This window comes from Syngnathus scovelli, chromosome 12 (genome assembly GCF_024217435.2).
Source record: "Syngnathus scovelli strain Florida chromosome 12, RoL_Ssco_1.2, whole genome shotgun sequence".
NCBI lineage: Eukaryota > Metazoa > Chordata > Actinopteri > Syngnathiformes > Syngnathidae > Syngnathus > Syngnathus scovelli.
In genome coordinates, this window is record NC_090858.1 from 8,307,501 (window position 1) to 8,326,327 (window position 18,827).

At 41.3% G+C, this 18,827-nt stretch overlaps 1 protein-coding gene across 1 annotated transcript in view; it reads right to left on the reverse strand.

Moving 5' to 3' along the window:
* itga9 (integrin, alpha 9) overlaps positions 1-18,827 on the reverse strand; it is a 36,890-nt gene that overhangs the window by 623 nt on the left and 17,440 nt on the right. The window contains exons 16-28 of the mRNA XM_049736954.2: positions 12,350-12,502; positions 11,571-11,647; positions 10,573-10,720; positions 7,015-7,101; positions 6,832-6,911; positions 6,628-6,711; positions 6,148-6,256; positions 5,950-6,057; positions 4,591-4,716; positions 4,391-4,510; positions 4,206-4,301; positions 2,009-2,128; positions 1-1,751 (exon numbers count right to left, since the gene is read on the reverse strand). The exon at positions 1-1,751 is cut by the window's left edge and continues 623 nt beyond it. Of these exons, the coding sequence (XP_049592911.1) occupies positions 1,653-1,751; positions 2,009-2,128; positions 4,206-4,301; positions 4,391-4,510; positions 4,591-4,716; positions 5,950-6,057; positions 6,148-6,256; positions 6,628-6,711; positions 6,832-6,911; positions 7,015-7,101; positions 10,573-10,720; positions 11,571-11,647; positions 12,350-12,502 (1,407 nt within the window). The 3' untranslated portion in view covers positions 1-1,652. The remainder of the gene's footprint in view (positions 1,752-2,008; positions 2,129-4,205; positions 4,302-4,390; positions 4,511-4,590; positions 4,717-5,949; positions 6,058-6,147; positions 6,257-6,627; positions 6,712-6,831; positions 6,912-7,014; positions 7,102-10,572; positions 10,721-11,570; positions 11,648-12,349; positions 12,503-18,827) is intronic.

An 18,827-nucleotide genomic window follows, 5' to 3' on the forward strand; every position in this document is an offset into this window, starting at 1 on the left:
AGTTAAGCACCATTTTCAGTTCGCTAACATTTTATTAGCCTAATAGAATACTTGCCCAAGGAAAAATACCAACGTACGTGCTAAAAAAAAAAGATGTTTCTTTACATCTGCTTAGATTCTCAGTCATCCAGGTCATGAAATTGAAAAGGAAGAACTGGGGCAGTTGGATTTAGGCAATTGTGTTTTTAGGTTCATTTTATCTTACAATGATCTCTAAAAAGTTCATTTATGTGAAATTATGCAGTGTAATATATTGTCGCCTATTTTTAGGGCATGAGTCACACTACAGGCCCATGAGGGGGTCCAATCCCACACATACATCTGGCTGTGGAGGGCCATGTAGCTCAGGTTTCTTACTCCAGACTCCATATGATACTATAACTACACTATATAGTCGTATACTTTTACATCACGGTCAAACTTAATACTCGCAGCTGTCGTTAGCTTGCACATAAATCATAACATCTTATCTCATGACATTTAGTCAAACATTTCCTTGAGAATTTCGAACATGATCCGTTAAGATGGGCTGGATACAACATTAGGCATATCAGCGCAATCTCATCGATCTAAAAAATGTTGTCTTTGAAAAATGAACTATGTTTGTTATTGTGGTTTAAGTTTGCACAATATCACACTGACAGCTGTTCGTAGGTTTTCATTCTCATGTCCAATCAAAATAATCCAATCATAACATTAGATAAAACCTGTCAGTATAACACTGTGAATCAAAAGTGGGTTATTCAAAATAGGATTTTTTATTTACAGCAAATTTATTTACTAACTTTGTGGTCAGTCATCCTCATACCAAATAATTATTTTGGGACTAATTAACACATTGCACATTAAAAACAAATCCTTAATACAAAAAATAAAGGCGGTGTACTTGGTTATCATTGTTAGTGCCATCCGAGATGAATGTAAAATGTGTGCCTTGGCTCAATAAATGTTGGCAACTGCTGGTGTAAAAGATGGAAAACGTAACGTGTTCATATTTCTAATGACCTCAGTCACTTGAGGGCCAATTCTGCCGAAAGCCACAGAGGCTACAGTGTTTTAAACGGTGTGCGCGCGCGTCTATTTGTGTCTCAAAGACACCAAAAACTTGAAATGATAATCAAAGAGAGAACACAATCTTCCACTTTCAATAAGGAACATGTCCAATTTGTTCTGGGCAGGATATACTCCGTAGCTGAGGCATCCAGACGTATCAGTGCTTTTAGGAAAACATACTACAGACACAATGGCCACATCTCTTCTCCAAGACCACCTTTTGCGCAATATGGCTTAAAGTGTACAAAAATAAAGTTGCTATGTAACACAGCCCTGAGGTTTTTGTTGTCCACCAGTATCCACATTAGGACTTTCAACTGGCAGCGCCACGCCGCCAACTGTAAGTTATCATAATTCTTCATCCTCTGGCAGGCCACGCTGTCACCTCGCAAGTTCCTGGACTCCCACCCTCGAAAACATATCAAGTCTCCAGAAAATATGGAGAATATTCTTCTTCCACATATGGAAGGCTTGATGGGCCCGTTGCCATTGCGGCGGCAGGGCTGGAAAGGAGCCCCGTGCCGCTGGCTTCATCCTGACACAATCCGGAAATGTCTTTGGCGCCAAGGGGACCCCCACCACCATCGCCAGCACGAGTATCAATGGTTCTTTTCCATCCAGTCCCAGCTATCATCGCTGTCCTTCCTGTTCCGCTCTGCCTCAATGATCTCGCGATACCGCCGACGGAAGAAGCCCATCTGTCAAAGACAACAAATGTTTAGCTTGGACTGCTCCTCTATTATTACATTTACAGTACTTACCAAATCTATTTGACAAATACACTTTAACGGACATTGCAAGTGCAATACATTGTAGTAAACACAAAATAACTTTTGTTGGTTTGTAACGCTGGCGGAGCTAGACGAGGGGTTGCGGGGGCCTTTTTTGAAGAATATTTTGAGTTTGTAAAAAAAAAAAAAAAATAGTGAACACATACAATCTTGAGTAGTTTTACCTTCCATAGCAGCACAGCTAGGAGCAGAAAGATGAGGATCCCCACCAGCAGACTGATGGCGATGATCCAGCCCACTACATAGCCTCTGGGCTCCTGACTGTGCAGTGCCTCGAAGATCAGCTGTAACACACGTGTACACACTTTTTGTCAGGTGTGTTAACTCTTTCAATGCCAGCCATGAAAAAGAGAACCTATTGAATGCCAGACAATTTAGTGTCTTCAACACCCACAGAATATTGTTTTTATGTCGAGGTAAACACAAACTACTAAATGAATGATTAAATCTTCACTTGCATGAACCGGTATCCACAGAAACTTTGCTCTGCCCATTCCCATAAAAAAAAAAAAGTATTTAATTGCAATTGATGCATGAGCATTCAAAGAGTTTATAATGCACTTTGTACATATTTGTGCAGAATATCAATACATGGTGTATTTTCATTACTTCGGGTCCTGGGAAGGGACAATATTTCTAATCCATGTCATGTTTTTTTTTTTTTTTTTTTAGAAAGGCTGCATTATTAAATATCTTTTCTGATAAATGCTGTTTTTTTGGTGACCGTTTCCCTAAAATATAACTTAATATTATTAATATTCTATTAAAATGATCACACAGGTGAAGGGCAATGCATTGCATGCTTCATCCTATTAGGTCGGATAGGTCCTTTAAATCATAAACTCCCTTTTTAAAATTTAGAGTCTCCATATATCAGAAGTATTTTTTCCTTCACAGCTCATAGGTTTAGCCTGCTTCCCAGTACATTGACCTCTTGGCTCATCCATCATTGTCAGCAAGTCCAATTTTTTTAAATGAATGCAAAATACAGCAGTTCACCGCAAAATCCTGTATTAGCATTTCAATATTATTACCACCAGTGCTTTGATTTTTGCTTAATTTTCTCACGATTTCTTTCTGTTTCCATCACAGTTATATGATAATCTTTGCTTTGGGAGTAATTTAATTTGATATTCATTCATTTCCAACATTATTACTTTGACTGCTTTCATGTATTCCCACTGCATTAACTTGAGTGAAAAATAGCATTCCACTGAAACAACTCAAACTCGCCTGTGTTTATGCTGGCGTGCAGGAATCTAATGAAGGGCCGTGAGATGCATTTATTTAGCTACTTGTACAAAAATGATCTCAGACAAATGCAAATTTTGTCCATTTGTTCAGGTCCACAAGAACGCTCCACAAAAGGCAGGAGGTCATCGTAAATGCAGCTGCCTGGCTCTGAAGTGCCATCTGGCCTTTGAAATGTGCCAAATGTCGCACGAGATGACGAGAGAGCACAAATGAAGATAATCTCTGCTGAATCGTTTCTCGCATTAACACCTTCGCCCGAGTTGTCGTGTTGGAATTCAACAACTGCATGGACAGATGAATATCCCCCTCTGGTCATTGAACAATCCGTTCATTGTTGGAATGCGAAGTTCAATGTAAAGTTCATACATCATGGATTTATGTTGGTGTGTTGACATAAAATAAGTGATGAGAAACCCAGCTTGCTGGCCGGCCGCAAGTGCAATCTGGGACTACAAATCAGACTTTGAAGTGTGTGTGTGTGTGTGTTTACTACTTAATGGTGCTGGGGTGAGCATGCCTGGAGCTCAGGGTCAGGAAGCCTGCGGTTTGGTCACTAACGTAATTATTTGAGAGATGCTACCTAAAGCATAGCGGGTGCTCAATTTAATCATCATGACTGATCTTCTGAGCCATTCAATCAGAAGGGAGCAGCGCTTGTCCTTGCTCCCAGCAGAAGTGCCACCACATACCGAAAGGCTCCAGCTGTTCCACAGCGGGATCAACACATTACGATCTGACAGCAATGGAAATATTCGTTTGGATTTAATTTTTTTTGTTAGCGGAAAAAAGATAATAAAGTCAAATAAATACAAAAAAAATAGGTTTATCACATTTTCTTTAGCGTTCATCCTCATTAAAGTCCCATTTAGGTACATACTGGACCGGTCACTACTCAAAAGGACAATTCATCCCAAACGTTTCCCATAACATGTACTGATGTTGTTTTAATTTTTTGGTGAGGTTTTAAGGTATGCATCTCCCGAGAGTTCCGCGGCCACAAACCTCAATGTGAACGCTTCTTATTGGAATTTGAACAAACACATTTTCACAGCAGCCTTTTTTGCAGGCTTTGCAGAACAAATCTCTAGAACAACATTTTGTACTCACAGAGATGTCCTCTGGCAGGCCTTTGGGCACCTCCACCGTCCTCTCATTTACTTGCACATGGCCACGTGTTACAAACTGAATTACAGAGGATGTATCCTGCAGAATATATAGCATTGCATTTAGCCTTGGGCCAAGGTCACAACAACTTCCAAGAGATTGACTACTGGTGGTCAAAGATCTCTTACCGTCTTTAGAATTTCAGTATTGAGTAATAGCTTGATATCTATATTCAAGGCTTCTTCTTTCAGCTGCGGCCCCAGATGGCAGGAGATGGTCATACACGCTCTTCCTGGTCGGTCACAGTCCTGATACATGTAGTAGAGAAAACATGTTGAACAAAAAACAAGATGGCTGTCGGGCAAACATGTGCATGGCGCATACTTACCAAGACTTTGCGGCCTGATTTGGTGAAAAAGGCAAATATAGTGTGGAAGATGCTCTCTTGATCCTGGGGAATCGTGCAAGGTGTTGGGTTGCTATGTGGGGTGCAGTTTCCTCGCCCGTCGGCAACCTGAAAAAAAGACAATAATGAGGAAAATGTTTTTTACTGAGCATCAGAACATCAAGTTTTGTGAAGGAAACAAGTCAGAATGATAATGATGATGTAAATGCAAAAATTGCCCCAACCGGGGAAAGTTTAGTGGTTTTCCCAAACAAGAAGTTGCACCCTTCCTCAGGTTTCTCATATGGAGTGATTTAAAGGTAGCTGCTTTACAGCTCAACGCTCCCTCAAGGGAACACTTCCCCTTTTCCCCTCTCTTCACTGTGACCTGAAACTCTCTAGGTGAACCTCTCCCATCACCAGGGGTCATGCATCTGAAATTCGACTACTGATCAAGAAAACGCAAGGTGACTTGATAATAAATATAGCCGACTCTCAAAATCCCCGCCACAAATGTAAGATGCTTATATAGGGAAAATACGCCTAAACGAATGAGCCATTTTTTTTCAAACTTCCTGTGTGCTCTGCTGCCACCCAACACGCCAGACCGCACACTTTACTACATTACTTTCTGCCTTCATCCTGCCATCGCTGCTGTGATGATTCACCGGCCCTAAACCTGCTGGATTCTTCCCTGGGAAAAGCGTATTTACACGTCAAATAAGCGAGATTGAGGGATTTGCGTGGAAAAGTAGGAACATATGGGGCAAGAGCCAAGAAAGCGGATGTCATACTCAAAACAAACGTGTTAAAAGTAAGAATATATAGAACTAAAATACAAGTGTGCAACTGTCTGGTGTTCTTTAGGTGATTATTTCAAGGCCTTTTTGTAATGTGGTCCTCGGCTAGTAAGGTATATTGCAGTAGCTTGCTCCACAGGTGTCCCATTCCCATTTCGTGCAAGCTGTCTGATCCCTTCAAAGTGATTCCAGATGGGTTCAAGTCGGGTGGGATATAGTCAACCCCTGTCCGTCCACTCATAGTAAATACAATTAACAGCTTGAGCCCCAACCCCCATGATCTACCTCAATGAAAAGGCCAATGGAAAGGTTAGGAAAATATCCAAACCAACTGGGAATATTGTGTTCCTTTATCTAAATGCAAAATGTTGTGAAACCAAATGATTGGCTAGCTTCAGTAGCAACGTCAACAGTTTGACTTCGCCTCACACCATGCTGCGACGCCACAAGAGGTCAGTTCGACAATAAGCTGGATAAATGAGGGCAAGATGTGACTGCCTGCAGGTGAATAAACAAACAATCAATGTTTCAGTCTGGAAATTCAATCTGCGTCCATATCCACCTGCGTCTCAACAATGTGGAACATGTCAGCTCCATTGCCAGCCAACCGGTTGGGTATCCTAATGTCCACAGTGGAGCCCGGCAGACGACTGGGCCCGTTATTTATCACCTGGAACACATTGGAAAGAAAAAAACATCAACACACACATAAAGCTAAATAAATACCGACGAGAGTGTGTGCAGAGCGTACTGGTGTTACCTGGAAAGTGACATTGAGAGGCTGGAAGCTGCACTCCGTGTCTTCAAGCTGCACGAAGCGTGAGGCATCGATGGAGTTTCCGTACACAAAGGAGTTCGGCGTCACCACGCTGCAGAAAACAGGAGAAGAAGTCCTGTTTACATTTTTTGTGTATGGGATTTATAGGTCTCTATGAGCATCCCTGTATACTGTAGTAGTTGAGATAAGAGCCAGATGTGCCTCCCTTTGCATTACAGACAGCAGACATAGCAGCCTTATCAGATGTCATAGTTCTGGTGGATTTAGCCTGTTTTACATCTCTCTCCCTTTCGCCCAGTGATAAAACATTTCGTGATAAGAGCTTTCATGTTGATGTGCTCCTCCAGTGTGACAACAGTACTCCCTTATTTCCTGAGCAAGCGGGCACTCAAGCCATATGGCTATTTTGTGCACATTTAAGGTATTAGCATGTTTTTTTAATTTTTTTTTATTGGTTCTTACCCTGTAATTGTTGTATCAGTCTCATGAATCAGCGGGATGGATATATCCAGAATATTGTCTGAGAGGTTGTGCTCCGGATTGGCACTAAAACAAACAAAGAAGCAAACTTATTATATAATATGAAACACATTGATCATTATGTTTTTTTTATATAGCTATTATATTCGGACGATTGTCTGTAGACATTCCGAATAAAAAACGTACCTCTTTGCTTGCACCAAGAACTGCAAAGTATCATTTTCTCCAGAAATTCGACTGGTGTCAAAAAGGATTGCAAAATGATACTAAAGACAAGCAAAGAAAAACAGAATAAACCTTGCTGAAATGTTTTTATTTATACCGCTAACCTCTTTACTGACACTGACAACTCCATCCCATCTTGCTTACCTTCGTTTGTGCTCTCATGAAAGGAAATCCCACGCTGCACCGGAGGAAGTCCAAGTCGACAAGTTCACAGGAAATGCCCTTCTCTTCCTGCAAAGACAGAGATAGACAGAATAATCGGGGAGCCAGACGCACTGGAGACGGAGTAGGTAACATGGGAATTGTAAAAAGGAAGCTATTTCAAAGACGAGACTCTAATCTAATGACAGAGCAATCGTGTCTGATAAAAGGTGAAGGTTGTCACTGGCAGCGTGTGTACACTAAAGACAATAATGTTGGGACACCTGCTCATTGCACTTCCAAATAGTGAAAATGAAAAAAACTGGTAAGACTTTCGACAATGTTTTTTTTTTTGCCCATTCATTTGGAACATTTGTGAGGATTAAACCTGAGGGTTGGCCTGCTCAAACTCTCTTTTTGTTTTTATTCATCTCAAGGGTGTTTAATGAGCTTCAGGTCAAGTTACGCAACACCATACTCAGCCTAGCATGCCTTTATGGACCTTCCTTTGTTCACTGAGGCACACTAAATAGACTTCCATTCCCATAAAGGTGAAAAAACAGTTATCAACAATGTATCTCTTGAAAACCCAAACAAGAAAGGTGAAATCATGCAAACTCCACAAGAAAATCTGAGCTGAGATTCAAACTCCACCTCACAACTGTGTGATAAACTTAATAACCACTAGAGCAGTGGTTCTTAACCTTGTTGGAGGTACCGAACCCCACTAGTTTCATATGCGCATTCACCGAACCCCTCGTTAGTGAAAAATTATTTGTTTTAAATTCAAGACATAGATGTTCTTTACTAATGCACAAGATGAGCTGTGCATGAACATCACCTTGTTCAAAGAACAAAACCAACACAATGCATGAACTCGCAACAAATTACATACTGGCAAATCAGAAGCTACACGATAAAACAGGTTTGTTCGGACCTCCTCAGTGGGGGCTCTGTCGAAACCCTGAGACCGACTCACCGAACCCCTAGGGTTCGATCGAACCCAGGTTAAGAACCACTGCAGTACAGCATCATGCTGTAACAGAATGACCTTTTGCACAGCATAATGGAGAAATAGAACAAGAGTTCATAACATCATTAGCAGCTATTCTTAAAGATTGCTTCATTTTATACGAGTGTTACATTGTACAAAGTAGAGATGGCACACACACACACGCGCACACACACACTCATACACTAATCTTGACGAGTGGGTAAGTTGGCCGTGCTCCAGGTTGTGTGTTTGGAAGCTTATCTAAACAATATGGAGCTCCACCGGCTGCACTGTGTAAACATTCAGGCCCCGACGGAATCTTTGAGCCAGAGGTTCACTGGGAGGCTTTTGGTCGAGCCTGTGTTGTGGGAGCATGGACGAGGGTGGATAGACACAACTGAAAAAGACCCTCCCGGAACATTCTGCAGGGGGTCAGCCTTGGAGGATGAGGTCTGAATGCAGACATTGCTGCCAAGTTTTAAGAAGCCTATTGAAAACACTTCCAGTGAGCTGCAATGGTGACATATTTGTATGATCCTTCCTTGGGTTCTGCTGATACAGCAGGGTGGGGCAGGGTACCTCATCGTCATTAACTCAATTTAAACAAGCTTCTCTCTTTTGGGGGTGGGGGGCAAGCACAAGTGGCAATGATGGAATTTCCTCTCTTTCCTGTATTCCTCTGTGCAAGCACCGCCCATCCCGTGGGGCTGTGCATGCAGTGCACGAGGGAAGACGGCCTGTTTACTCATCACCCACCTGGCAGTCCTTGAGCAAGAACAGAGCACAGAAATGTCCTGAGGTTCCTCCATGGGGAAAATGACAAGATTGTTTATTCAGCACTTCTTTACTTTCTGTCGCTTGCTTACTTTAAGTCTCACATGAAAACACATGCACGCACAAACATTGGGATTCTCACAAATGTCGGGCCCCAAAGTGTCATTCGGACTGGTTAGTGTTGTTTAGTGTCATCCCAAACTTCTCATGGAGGAAACTCATCAGGATGACAATTCACAGGCGGTGCTGGTTTTTTGCATCACTTCAGCATCTGTATGTTTATACAGTTGGCTCTCCAATCACATCTGGTGTTCCACAGGGTTCTGTTCTTGGTCTCCTTGTGTTTATCATATGTCTCTCCACTTAACAATATTTTCTGTAAATATAACATCAGTTTTCTACATATACAATCTATATCTTCACTAGCTCCATGTCAGATGCCACATTGATTATAAAATTCTGCTCCTCACTATTAAAGGACATCCATAACCTCACTCTCTGCACTCCTACACATCACATCAGCCCGCTCGCTCATGTCCTCCATGACCCTCATGTGGTTTCAATCCTTTCGCAACTCTGCCTCCCTTCACCTCTGTAACAACCTCCCCCAAGACAATCACAATATGGATTATGTACGATATATTTCCCCTGCTAGTTCTAAAGATAAAATGCATTTCTTCCATTCAATGTCATGTACCTATCTACCCTAAATGGTGGGCGATGGGAGCCTGTAATAATAATAAATGCAATGAGGAATTGAAAAATGTATTGAGTTTCAGGTATATGAGACCTAATGATATTCTTGGTTAAAAAAAAATAAAAAAAATAAAAACATATGCAGCAGACGAATGCAAATATTTCCAAGAATTACTAAAAAAGGAAGCTACTGCGGCATCACAGTAGTCCCAGCAGCGTTGTCCAAGCAATTGGCTTCCACAGCTTTCTGACAGCTTACATTGCAAGAACAACAGCGAGCTGAGACCCCTCCTTCTTAAATCTGAGGGGCAGACAAGTTCATGCTGGGTTTACCGTAGGAAATTACCTCTGGGAGGACTGAGAGTTAGCCTCAGCTTTGCATAAATACAGCACATATCATTACTTTGGTCTTCTCCTGTAGTAATTAGAAGTATCTCTGAGAGCTTTAAATCTGGCCAATAGATTGTTTGTCACCTCTTCATAAAGTTGGCTCCCTAGCTCCTCAGTACAGCAGGTTACCCAAACTATCAGGTTTCCGCAGCACATGAGGCTCTGTGAATCTTGGCAACCTGATAAATGACGTCATAAGGGGACATTAAATTAACTAGGGCACATAAATCTGTTTTTCTAATAAAACTTGCCCATACCTCCGGTTCTACTGAAATAAAATTTGATCTTTATTGTTATTTTACATCATTGGATGTGGGCCTTCATCTATCACTTGGGTCTGATGAGAGTCTGCTGTGGTCCCTGTGTAGCATCCAAGAGCAAACTGATGGGGTGTCTCAGCGCTCATATAGATTTGCGCGCTTCCTCTTACGACTGACGTAAATGAAAGCGGAGGTTGCCACTGTGAAATCCATTTGCTATTAAGAAAATCTCTCCTCCAGGTATGGCAGGAGATGGTAGTGGGTTGAATTTTATTGTAAAGGTGACATCATGATGGATTTCCATGATGAGTAAAATGAAGCTCTAATCGGATATCGGATATCACGAGTTTTTTATCTCCTATTGCTTAGCCTACCATCATTGTATTAAATTAAACTTTAAGCGTAAAATGGAAGAAAGGGAAATAGCCAACCAGGCGAGGAACTGACCTTCTGCCAGTAGTTGATATAGAAAACCTCCCGGGAGAAGTTGAGATAGACGTTGGTGTCGTAGGCGTCGTCACCAGCATTTGAGATGGTCAAGTTCAACGACACGTTCCTTACTCCTCCCAGAGCCAAATGTGGCCTGCTGTGTGCCCTGATTGAAACATAAAGTAAACAATATATCAGCCAATAAACTATTTTCTAAACAACTCTGAGCAATGTCACAGGAAGACAATTTTTGAAAGGCTATTCACTCCTCAAAAGCCACAATGTTAATCATTTTGGCTTTTATGAACATTATGTATTTGATTTGTTTAGATGCAGTATGATGCTATCCCTAAAAAACCCTCAATAATAATCAAGCTATTAATTGAGAGGCAGTTTTAGGAAATAATTTGGATTTTCTTTTTATTCATCTGTTGTATTGGATATTATTAGACCGCACGTGTGTACCTAATGTCCTAACTTAATATAGTTGATTTAATGCCAATTTTTGGACCACAAAATACAATACACACATTGCTTGACCCAAGTCGTACAATAGTAAAATGAATCCAACATTTTGTGGAGGTGTCTCATCTTCTTGCATGCCAACAGGTGGTTTTCACTAATGTAAAATAGGGAGGATGAAAGTAAGAAAACATCTGTCTGAGCATTCAAATAAAATTTCCACAGCTCCATAAATAATATAAATGACAAAAAAAGAACATCTGAAGAGAAGTTAGCAAAAGTCTTTCTACAAGCGTACGCTATTGAGGCAGGGTTGATTCATTGAAATGTACTTTAAAATTTAAAATTAAAAAAATAAACGAGCAAGACTGTCAGTGAGTATTCATAGAGTAATACGCCATAAAAAGAGAGGGAACACCCTGTGCATGGAAAAACATATGGATATCCTCCAAGCATGCGTCATGGACCCACACCCACAAGGCTGATGTCTCCTCTTTTCAAAAAGGTCCAAAACCGACTTAATCAGAACAATGAGGTAGTAGCTTTGTTTTTACCCAGAGAGCAACAGCTTCCCATGGAGACGCAGGTCAGCAGCACAGTCGTCGGAGAGGCAGTTCTTCTCAAACCAAGTCTGAAGAAGAAACACAAAAGTTCACAAAGGCTTCCTCAACTCTATCTAGGGGGCAGTGTTGCACTGATGTCGGATTGTCAGCAATGGGAAGGTCTTGGTTATTATATGGAACTTTTTCATCAGTCTTTCTAAGATCAGATTGCCTCACACTGAGAAACTTTAAGAGCAGAAGGTCAGAAGCTTCTTTAATGCTACATTATTGATTCATTATAGATAAATGGATTTTGGGGGTGCTGAAAAACATAAATCCTTCCTTTTCAAGAAGTGCCGCCCATCTTGGAAGCATGTGGACCAGGTCAGAGTTGGTGAAGTGAAAATAGATAAATCTGTCTTTTGAATTAAGAAAATCTTACACGGACAAGCTGGTAACCACCAATGTAGATTTGAATTTCTGAATTTGTACGGCTCTGATTTACAATCTGTAAGGCCGAAATTCTGAGATGATATTTTTTATTTAGTGGCTGAAGCAACAGCGCCTCTGCTGGCTGCAGTCAAGTATTAAACCACACTTTGATGATTTGCCTGCTAATACGTCCGTCATCATGCTCAATTAGTATAGCTTTGATGTTGGAACTGTTTATAATTTGGTTGAAACCAGAATAATTGGCTTTGGCCACAACGTAAATGCACTGCATCATTGCAAATCAGCTTGGAGAAGCCACAACAAGACTTGGCTCATGGCCATGTTTTATTGTCTTATACCTCATTCCTCACTGCGATCTTGTTTCCTTTCCTCCACCGAAGCACAGGGGTGAGAGCCGGCAAGTCTCGGTCCTGGTGTCCACTTAGTACATGCTTTCCAAGGCTGTATGCCACCTCAAACGTGATGGCTGTGAACACGTCCTTCACATCCTTCTGTTTAAAAAGAAGGAAAAAAAAGGAAATTACTGTGAATTCTGCTCTACCATGAGAACCAATTTGCCTCTTCATGGTCAAGTAAGGAATAATTGTTTGCTTATTGTTCAAGGGATCCACCAACAGTTTAAAATTTTAATTGTATAATTATTTAAAAAAAAATACACAATGACAAATCATTAGTAATCCAACATCCACGGATATGAAATGAAACATTTTGCAGACGGACAGACTGATGACACACATATGAAATACAATCCGGTTTTCAATCAATGACTGCAATGAATTCCTGCAAAACAAGATCATCTCAATTGCTATTATTGTCTGATTTACTCAATTCATCAAGACAATCTACTGAAAGTAATGCAAGCGAAGCCGATGATGATGACGTTCGGTGTAATTATTCTGAACACGTGCAGCATTTTTTTAACCTGATGGTTGTGCCTATGAGAAATATCCTTAATCAGAGACCACGGGAGAACAGTTTGTTTTGGCATCGGCTTTGGAAACATGTTGAGATATGGAAAAATAGAGCAGCATTTGATCAACTCTCATATCTTCATTAGATAACAGAATCATACGGAAAAAAAACTCTTTTCATCTCCTTTGTCCATTATATATAAAGAGTGGGTCAGGTCAGACTGTCTCAAAGTCAACAGTACAACCCACGCAGAGGCTTCATCAGTAATCCAACGACAATGAGCCAAAATCCACAATGAAAACACCCAGTTTCCGGGCATCACACACTCAATTTTGCCCACTTTCACAAGATTTTCCATTGACCACCCACCCATCCTCTTTACTCAGACAGGCACACAGCCAATCTGGGCTTTTTGAACACGCTGAGCATCACGAGTGGTGAACCCACCCAGCTCATCAGCAGTGAGAGAGTAATAGCAGGAAACAGCACTCATTAGAGCAGGACATGAACAGACAGAAACAGATTTGGGTCTGCTTTGGGAAGCGGTGTAGCACGCAGATAAAGAGCCCGCCTTGAGATGATACCACTTTATTATTTGGTTGCCGACAACAGTGAGTTGCTAATGCAAAAAAAGGGCTTTGTAGAATGATTTGAGCCTTGATTACTATGATACTGTACATACAGTGAAAACGCGGCTGACATCATATCATTTGGTTTCCAACACTCATTTTCAGCAAAACTATGATTCAAAAGTGGAAACATGTAGATCGAGCCATTAGGGATGGGTTCCCTTCGGTTACTCAGTTTGACACCTGAGGACCAAAAGTCATTATATGTCACTTACTCTACTTATGCTACTGATCAATATTAATAAAGCAGCTGGCCAGAGACAGAGGTCAGACTTCAATCCATCAGTGGGCCTGCTAAGATTCATGCCGCATTGGACAGGGATTGTGTTGTGTTGGGTTTTGCTGCTGTTCAATTGGAGGGTGGTAACATGACCAGTGTTGGAGCCATGAGAAATGGCGGCAGACTTGTCTCCACCCCCAGTAGCCATTAAACCAGCATGCTTCTAATGGCCCCTGTGTGAACTGACCCCCTGGGACTTCATTGCTGGGGTGTGGAGCCCCGAAAGTCCCTCTGCTTATCTCACGTTTTCATAAGCCACATGAGAAGTAAGGCTTTACCGAGGAATGGGGCATAATGACTTGAAATGTTGCAGGCTGAAGGAGTGACTTTTTGGACCACTAAATAGGCATAATTATTCTATTAAACGACTATGCTGTGAAGGGATTTCCACGTCTCAGAACATTCATTAGATAGAGACATTTTGACATAGGAAACACAAGACGGCCAACTGTTAACTGAGCAGGCTTACGAGCTGGAATCTGTCTTCTAACAAGTCTTCTGAATTTCACTTATTGCCACCACACCCCTGGCACAAACACCTCCCGATGTTGCACCGACATCATATACAAGCATTCTTGAGCACCAGCTAAAAAGGCAACTCGGATAGTGTTAACTACAGGCTGAGTTGATGGAAATACACTCAACAATTGTTTGACACTAAACAGTGGACAACAGAAAGCTTGTGAGTGGCCTTTCTTACATCAAAAGACTCCTTAAGGGTCAGATGACAGCATTTCCGGGAATGCGATGCTTCTTTTAAGACTGCTTTAATAAAATAATTTGAAATGGAAAAAAAAAAAAAAAGGGGAACAAAAGAAGTCACTTTTAAGAAAGATGTCACACTGAAAGGCCACAGCTCATCTTGGTCTCATATGACTTCACGAGGTTTATTATACTGATCATGGGTGTGATGCCTTGCTGAAGATCACTTCAACAATAGTCAAGAAGATTAGCAATCCATTAGGATTCCTTCATCAATTTGCATCGGACTCAAATCATGACTGTCTTAACAGAAGAACTCCTGCCGCTCATTAGCTTCAGTAGTGACACAATGATATGCGACGTATTCTCCAACATCTTAGTACAGGAAGTGTAGCGTGTCGGAATTTTTAGGGGGTATTTTGTTGCCGGGTCATCTGACAACTCCTGTGACATGGTACTTGACCTCAGTCAATAGGATGACCGTTTAATCCCTGGCTAACACAGCAGCATGCCAACATGACATGAGAGAAAGCGAGACACTTCTATTGCTTGAGGAAGAATTGCTAGTTGAGCAGAGCCAGCGGCACCGCTGACTTTTGACATCTCCTCGAGGGAGTACCGGAACAAAATCAAACGGACATAAATTACTCCAAATGTTGAGCAATTTGAATAACCTAGTCAACTAGATGAGTATTAAACATTTCTATTTCCTACATTGTTGTGTGTATACTATATAAAAATGTCAGAATTACTGCATGGTGACTCTAATCCTCTGTCCCCATCTCACCAGTGACTTCTTAATGCTTCCAGTCACACTGTGTGCAACCCAGCAGGAACTATTTTCTTTCCAACTCTGCTTTGGCAACCGTAAGCTCTCAAATATAATATGACAAATGTACATGTTACTACAGTTGTGTTTTTCTTGTAAGTGCTCTTCCTTTCCATATACGTATTCATGAAATGGCAGGAGGCTTGCCCTTCGTTGTGTTATGAAAGAAAACAGCTGTGGCACAGAGCTTTATCGAGACCACCACCTAACTCTGGAACAGAGTTGGAGCCAACGCTTGGTGTTTATGTTCACACACAGAGCCAGCGTATTTGGTATGTGCTCACTCTACAATCACATAAACAGAATGTATGTTTGCACTCAAAAGACTTCAGTGAATGAGGCTTATTGCAAAACTCCACCTTGGTATTTCTCGAGAAGCTCGGATACTCACGTTAATCTGATCAACATAAGGGTAACAAACCAAGCATGACCCCCCCCACCTCTCATAACCCGGCAGCCCCTTTGGGTCGGAGTTTAGCGCTACCGCAGTGGTTCATTGGGAAGAGTGACGTCAGGCTGTAAGAGGCTCTGATCTTTAAACGCCTCACGCTTGCCTGAAATGCACAAGAGCTCCTCTCTCAGCCAAACCCTCAAAAGCATATGGTTGGATCCTGCTCATGGGAAGTTTTATTAACTTGTGAGGGAAACACACACAAACCCTACACTCCTTATTAGGACAATAGACGTTTGGATGACTTGCAGCTTGAGGCTGTTTCATTGGAGGGCTGAACGCCAGGGAATCTTAGACCGAATGGAAAAAGCTTTTGAGTTAAGTGATGAATGAATCCAGCCTGTCCAACCTTAGCGTGAGATGTGTGTATAATGAGACATGTATTACTTGCAAGAAAAATTCCAGCCTATACTGTACTATGGCACAATGTCCAGAAATGTGAAGAGAAGTGGTGTGCTCCACAAGAACCACAATCCTGCTTGAAGACGTGAGAAGTCTGGAGTGGACTAAAGTGGTAACGGAAAGCGATGTCTCGGGAAATGATTCTCAGCTCGTGTAGGTGTGTTTTCTAACCGGCCAAGTTGTTCTTCTGAGAATTCATCGGAAAAAGTCAAGCACTCAAATATGATCAAATGTCACCATTTAAAAGTGTCACACTGCAATGATAGACTCCCAAAAATGGAAAGTTCTCCTGCCCCAAAACACTCCATAAACATATCATTCATTCATCGACACTATTTATTCTGTTCAGGGTCCCAGCGCGAGCTAAAGGAACACATCAGACTTAGTAGGATTGATCACCCGTCAATCACAGGGCAAGTTAGAGAATCGATTTCCTGCCAACATGTGAACCAATCCACCACAAAGGCCCAATGGGAACAGAAAATACATGCATGTAAGTTACCTCACCAGAAAATGTCTGATGAGAATGCATTCCATTACAGTACTTGCTTATTCCACAAGCACTTCAGTCACCACTCAAATGTAGTTATTGGTGGATAAGTCAAGTGAAGTCATGAGTTCTTGTTGATCTGTTTCATTTTGTGCCAGTACATTCTGCAGTCGGTATGAATCGAAATACATGTCAAAGCAAAGAGCAGCCACCTGCAAGCAACAGTTGGCCTGTTGTGTCAGAGTCAAGGACAGAGCGACTGGCTGGGTTTCATTCAAGCTGTTCTTATTCTGACAGATTCTGCAAATACACATGCATGAGTTTGACCAAAACAGCTTCCTACTTTTCCTAAACTTAACCTTTGCAAGGTTCAAGGGCTTCTAAAATCGCACAACGCCGTTTGTAATTGCAAGCCTGATTACAAAAAAAAAAAAGCTTACAAGCCAACAAAACATGCACTTGGACTTTGGAAGCTTGAGAGCCATTGGAAAGTCCAGCTCACACCAGATGTATGTTTTGAAAAACTTCAACAAACATCCAACACACGATCAAACATTCGGCCTGTCTGATGTGAGTGGCCGTGGTAGGCAGAGATGTTTGTCCAGCTTCAGGCATTAACCCGATAACCTCCAAAACCTGCTGTCCATCACAACATAGTGAACATGACACAATCCAAACAAACTGAGCATTGAAGAGGTCAGTGCACACTGTTCCCTTTGCAGTACTCATGTTGTTTACTTACTGCAATGTATTATTAAATCAACTAATCATGTTTGAGAAAACAAGTTTCATTCACTTGCGAATTTTTATTAATTGATCCACAGTTGTCACTGCGTCCATTTTTTTTGTGGAGCTATGTAGTCTCAGAATGCTTTTTGCTTTATTTGAATTATTTATGGAGTTCTCCTTTACACTACCCACAAACAGAAAAAACAAGTTCAGCTTTGCTTTTGTTTAATTTCGAACCTTATTTGGTTGCGACTGTCCATGAAAAGGCAAATCTTGATCTTGCAAAATACATCGTGTGGCAGTGTTGAAACACATCCTATCAGCAAATACACATTTCCTCCTGACCATCACTTAACTGACGGAAACCATCTGGACTGTCATGCAAGAAGCTGTTACACAATATCAGGCATGCGTGTTAATAATTTGCAAAAGTGCTTGAAATTTGCAATTTAAAGTCCACGACTCGAACACAACTTTTTTGTCTTCACATGCAATGTTGTGGCAAAGCTGAGTCAACAAACACCTCCCGGGTGCAGATAAGGCGCTAAACCTAACATTTACACTTTGGCAAACGGATTACATGTACATCATCAAATATTACAAATCCAAATTATGTTCAACTTTTATAGCCTCGAATGCATCATAAAGAAGGCATTCAACACTTGACCCTTGGATAGTGAAAACCACAGCTGGGTTTCATAAAAGAGGAGAGCTAGGTGCCTGAAGTTCCAGCTTGAAATAGGCAGATGGAATGAGCTTAGGCTACTGGTCAAACATACCAAAATCATCTGCGTTGTTATTTTTACAACATTCTATCAACAGTTACTTGATTCAATGCCAGCTACCACAGTTGTGTTCTGTACCAAATGAATGTGAAGGACTGCCAATCGCCTATAAATACACAGATGTGATTTTCTCACGGCTTTCTCATTCAACCCTCCCACATTTTTGATCAGGCCTATGCTTCTGTTCTATTTTCAGGATCACCGGATTTAATTCTGGAAATGACCCCGAAGCAGCACAGTAGCAGAACCAAGAGGTGGGCTGGTCAAAAGGTTTACACTTACAGCTTCGACATTCCACAAATTCCTAACCCAACTTATCATTGTAATCATCATTATCATCATCATCATTAACCCTTCACTTCTACACAGAAACACTGGCGATGAGTGCACTGTAGAGTCACGTGCAACAAACTAAACTAAACAAAAGACCAGAGTACAGATGAGATCCTTTTAAGGAAGTAGTACCTAACAATGGGTAATCAAAGAGTCAGGTCACCACTGCAGCAAAGAGCTCATAAAAAAGGTAACTAATTGTGTCCAAATAAACATTTTCATTAGCATGCAAGCAGGCAGTTTCATTGTAAAATAATTCACTCAGCGAGCCAAA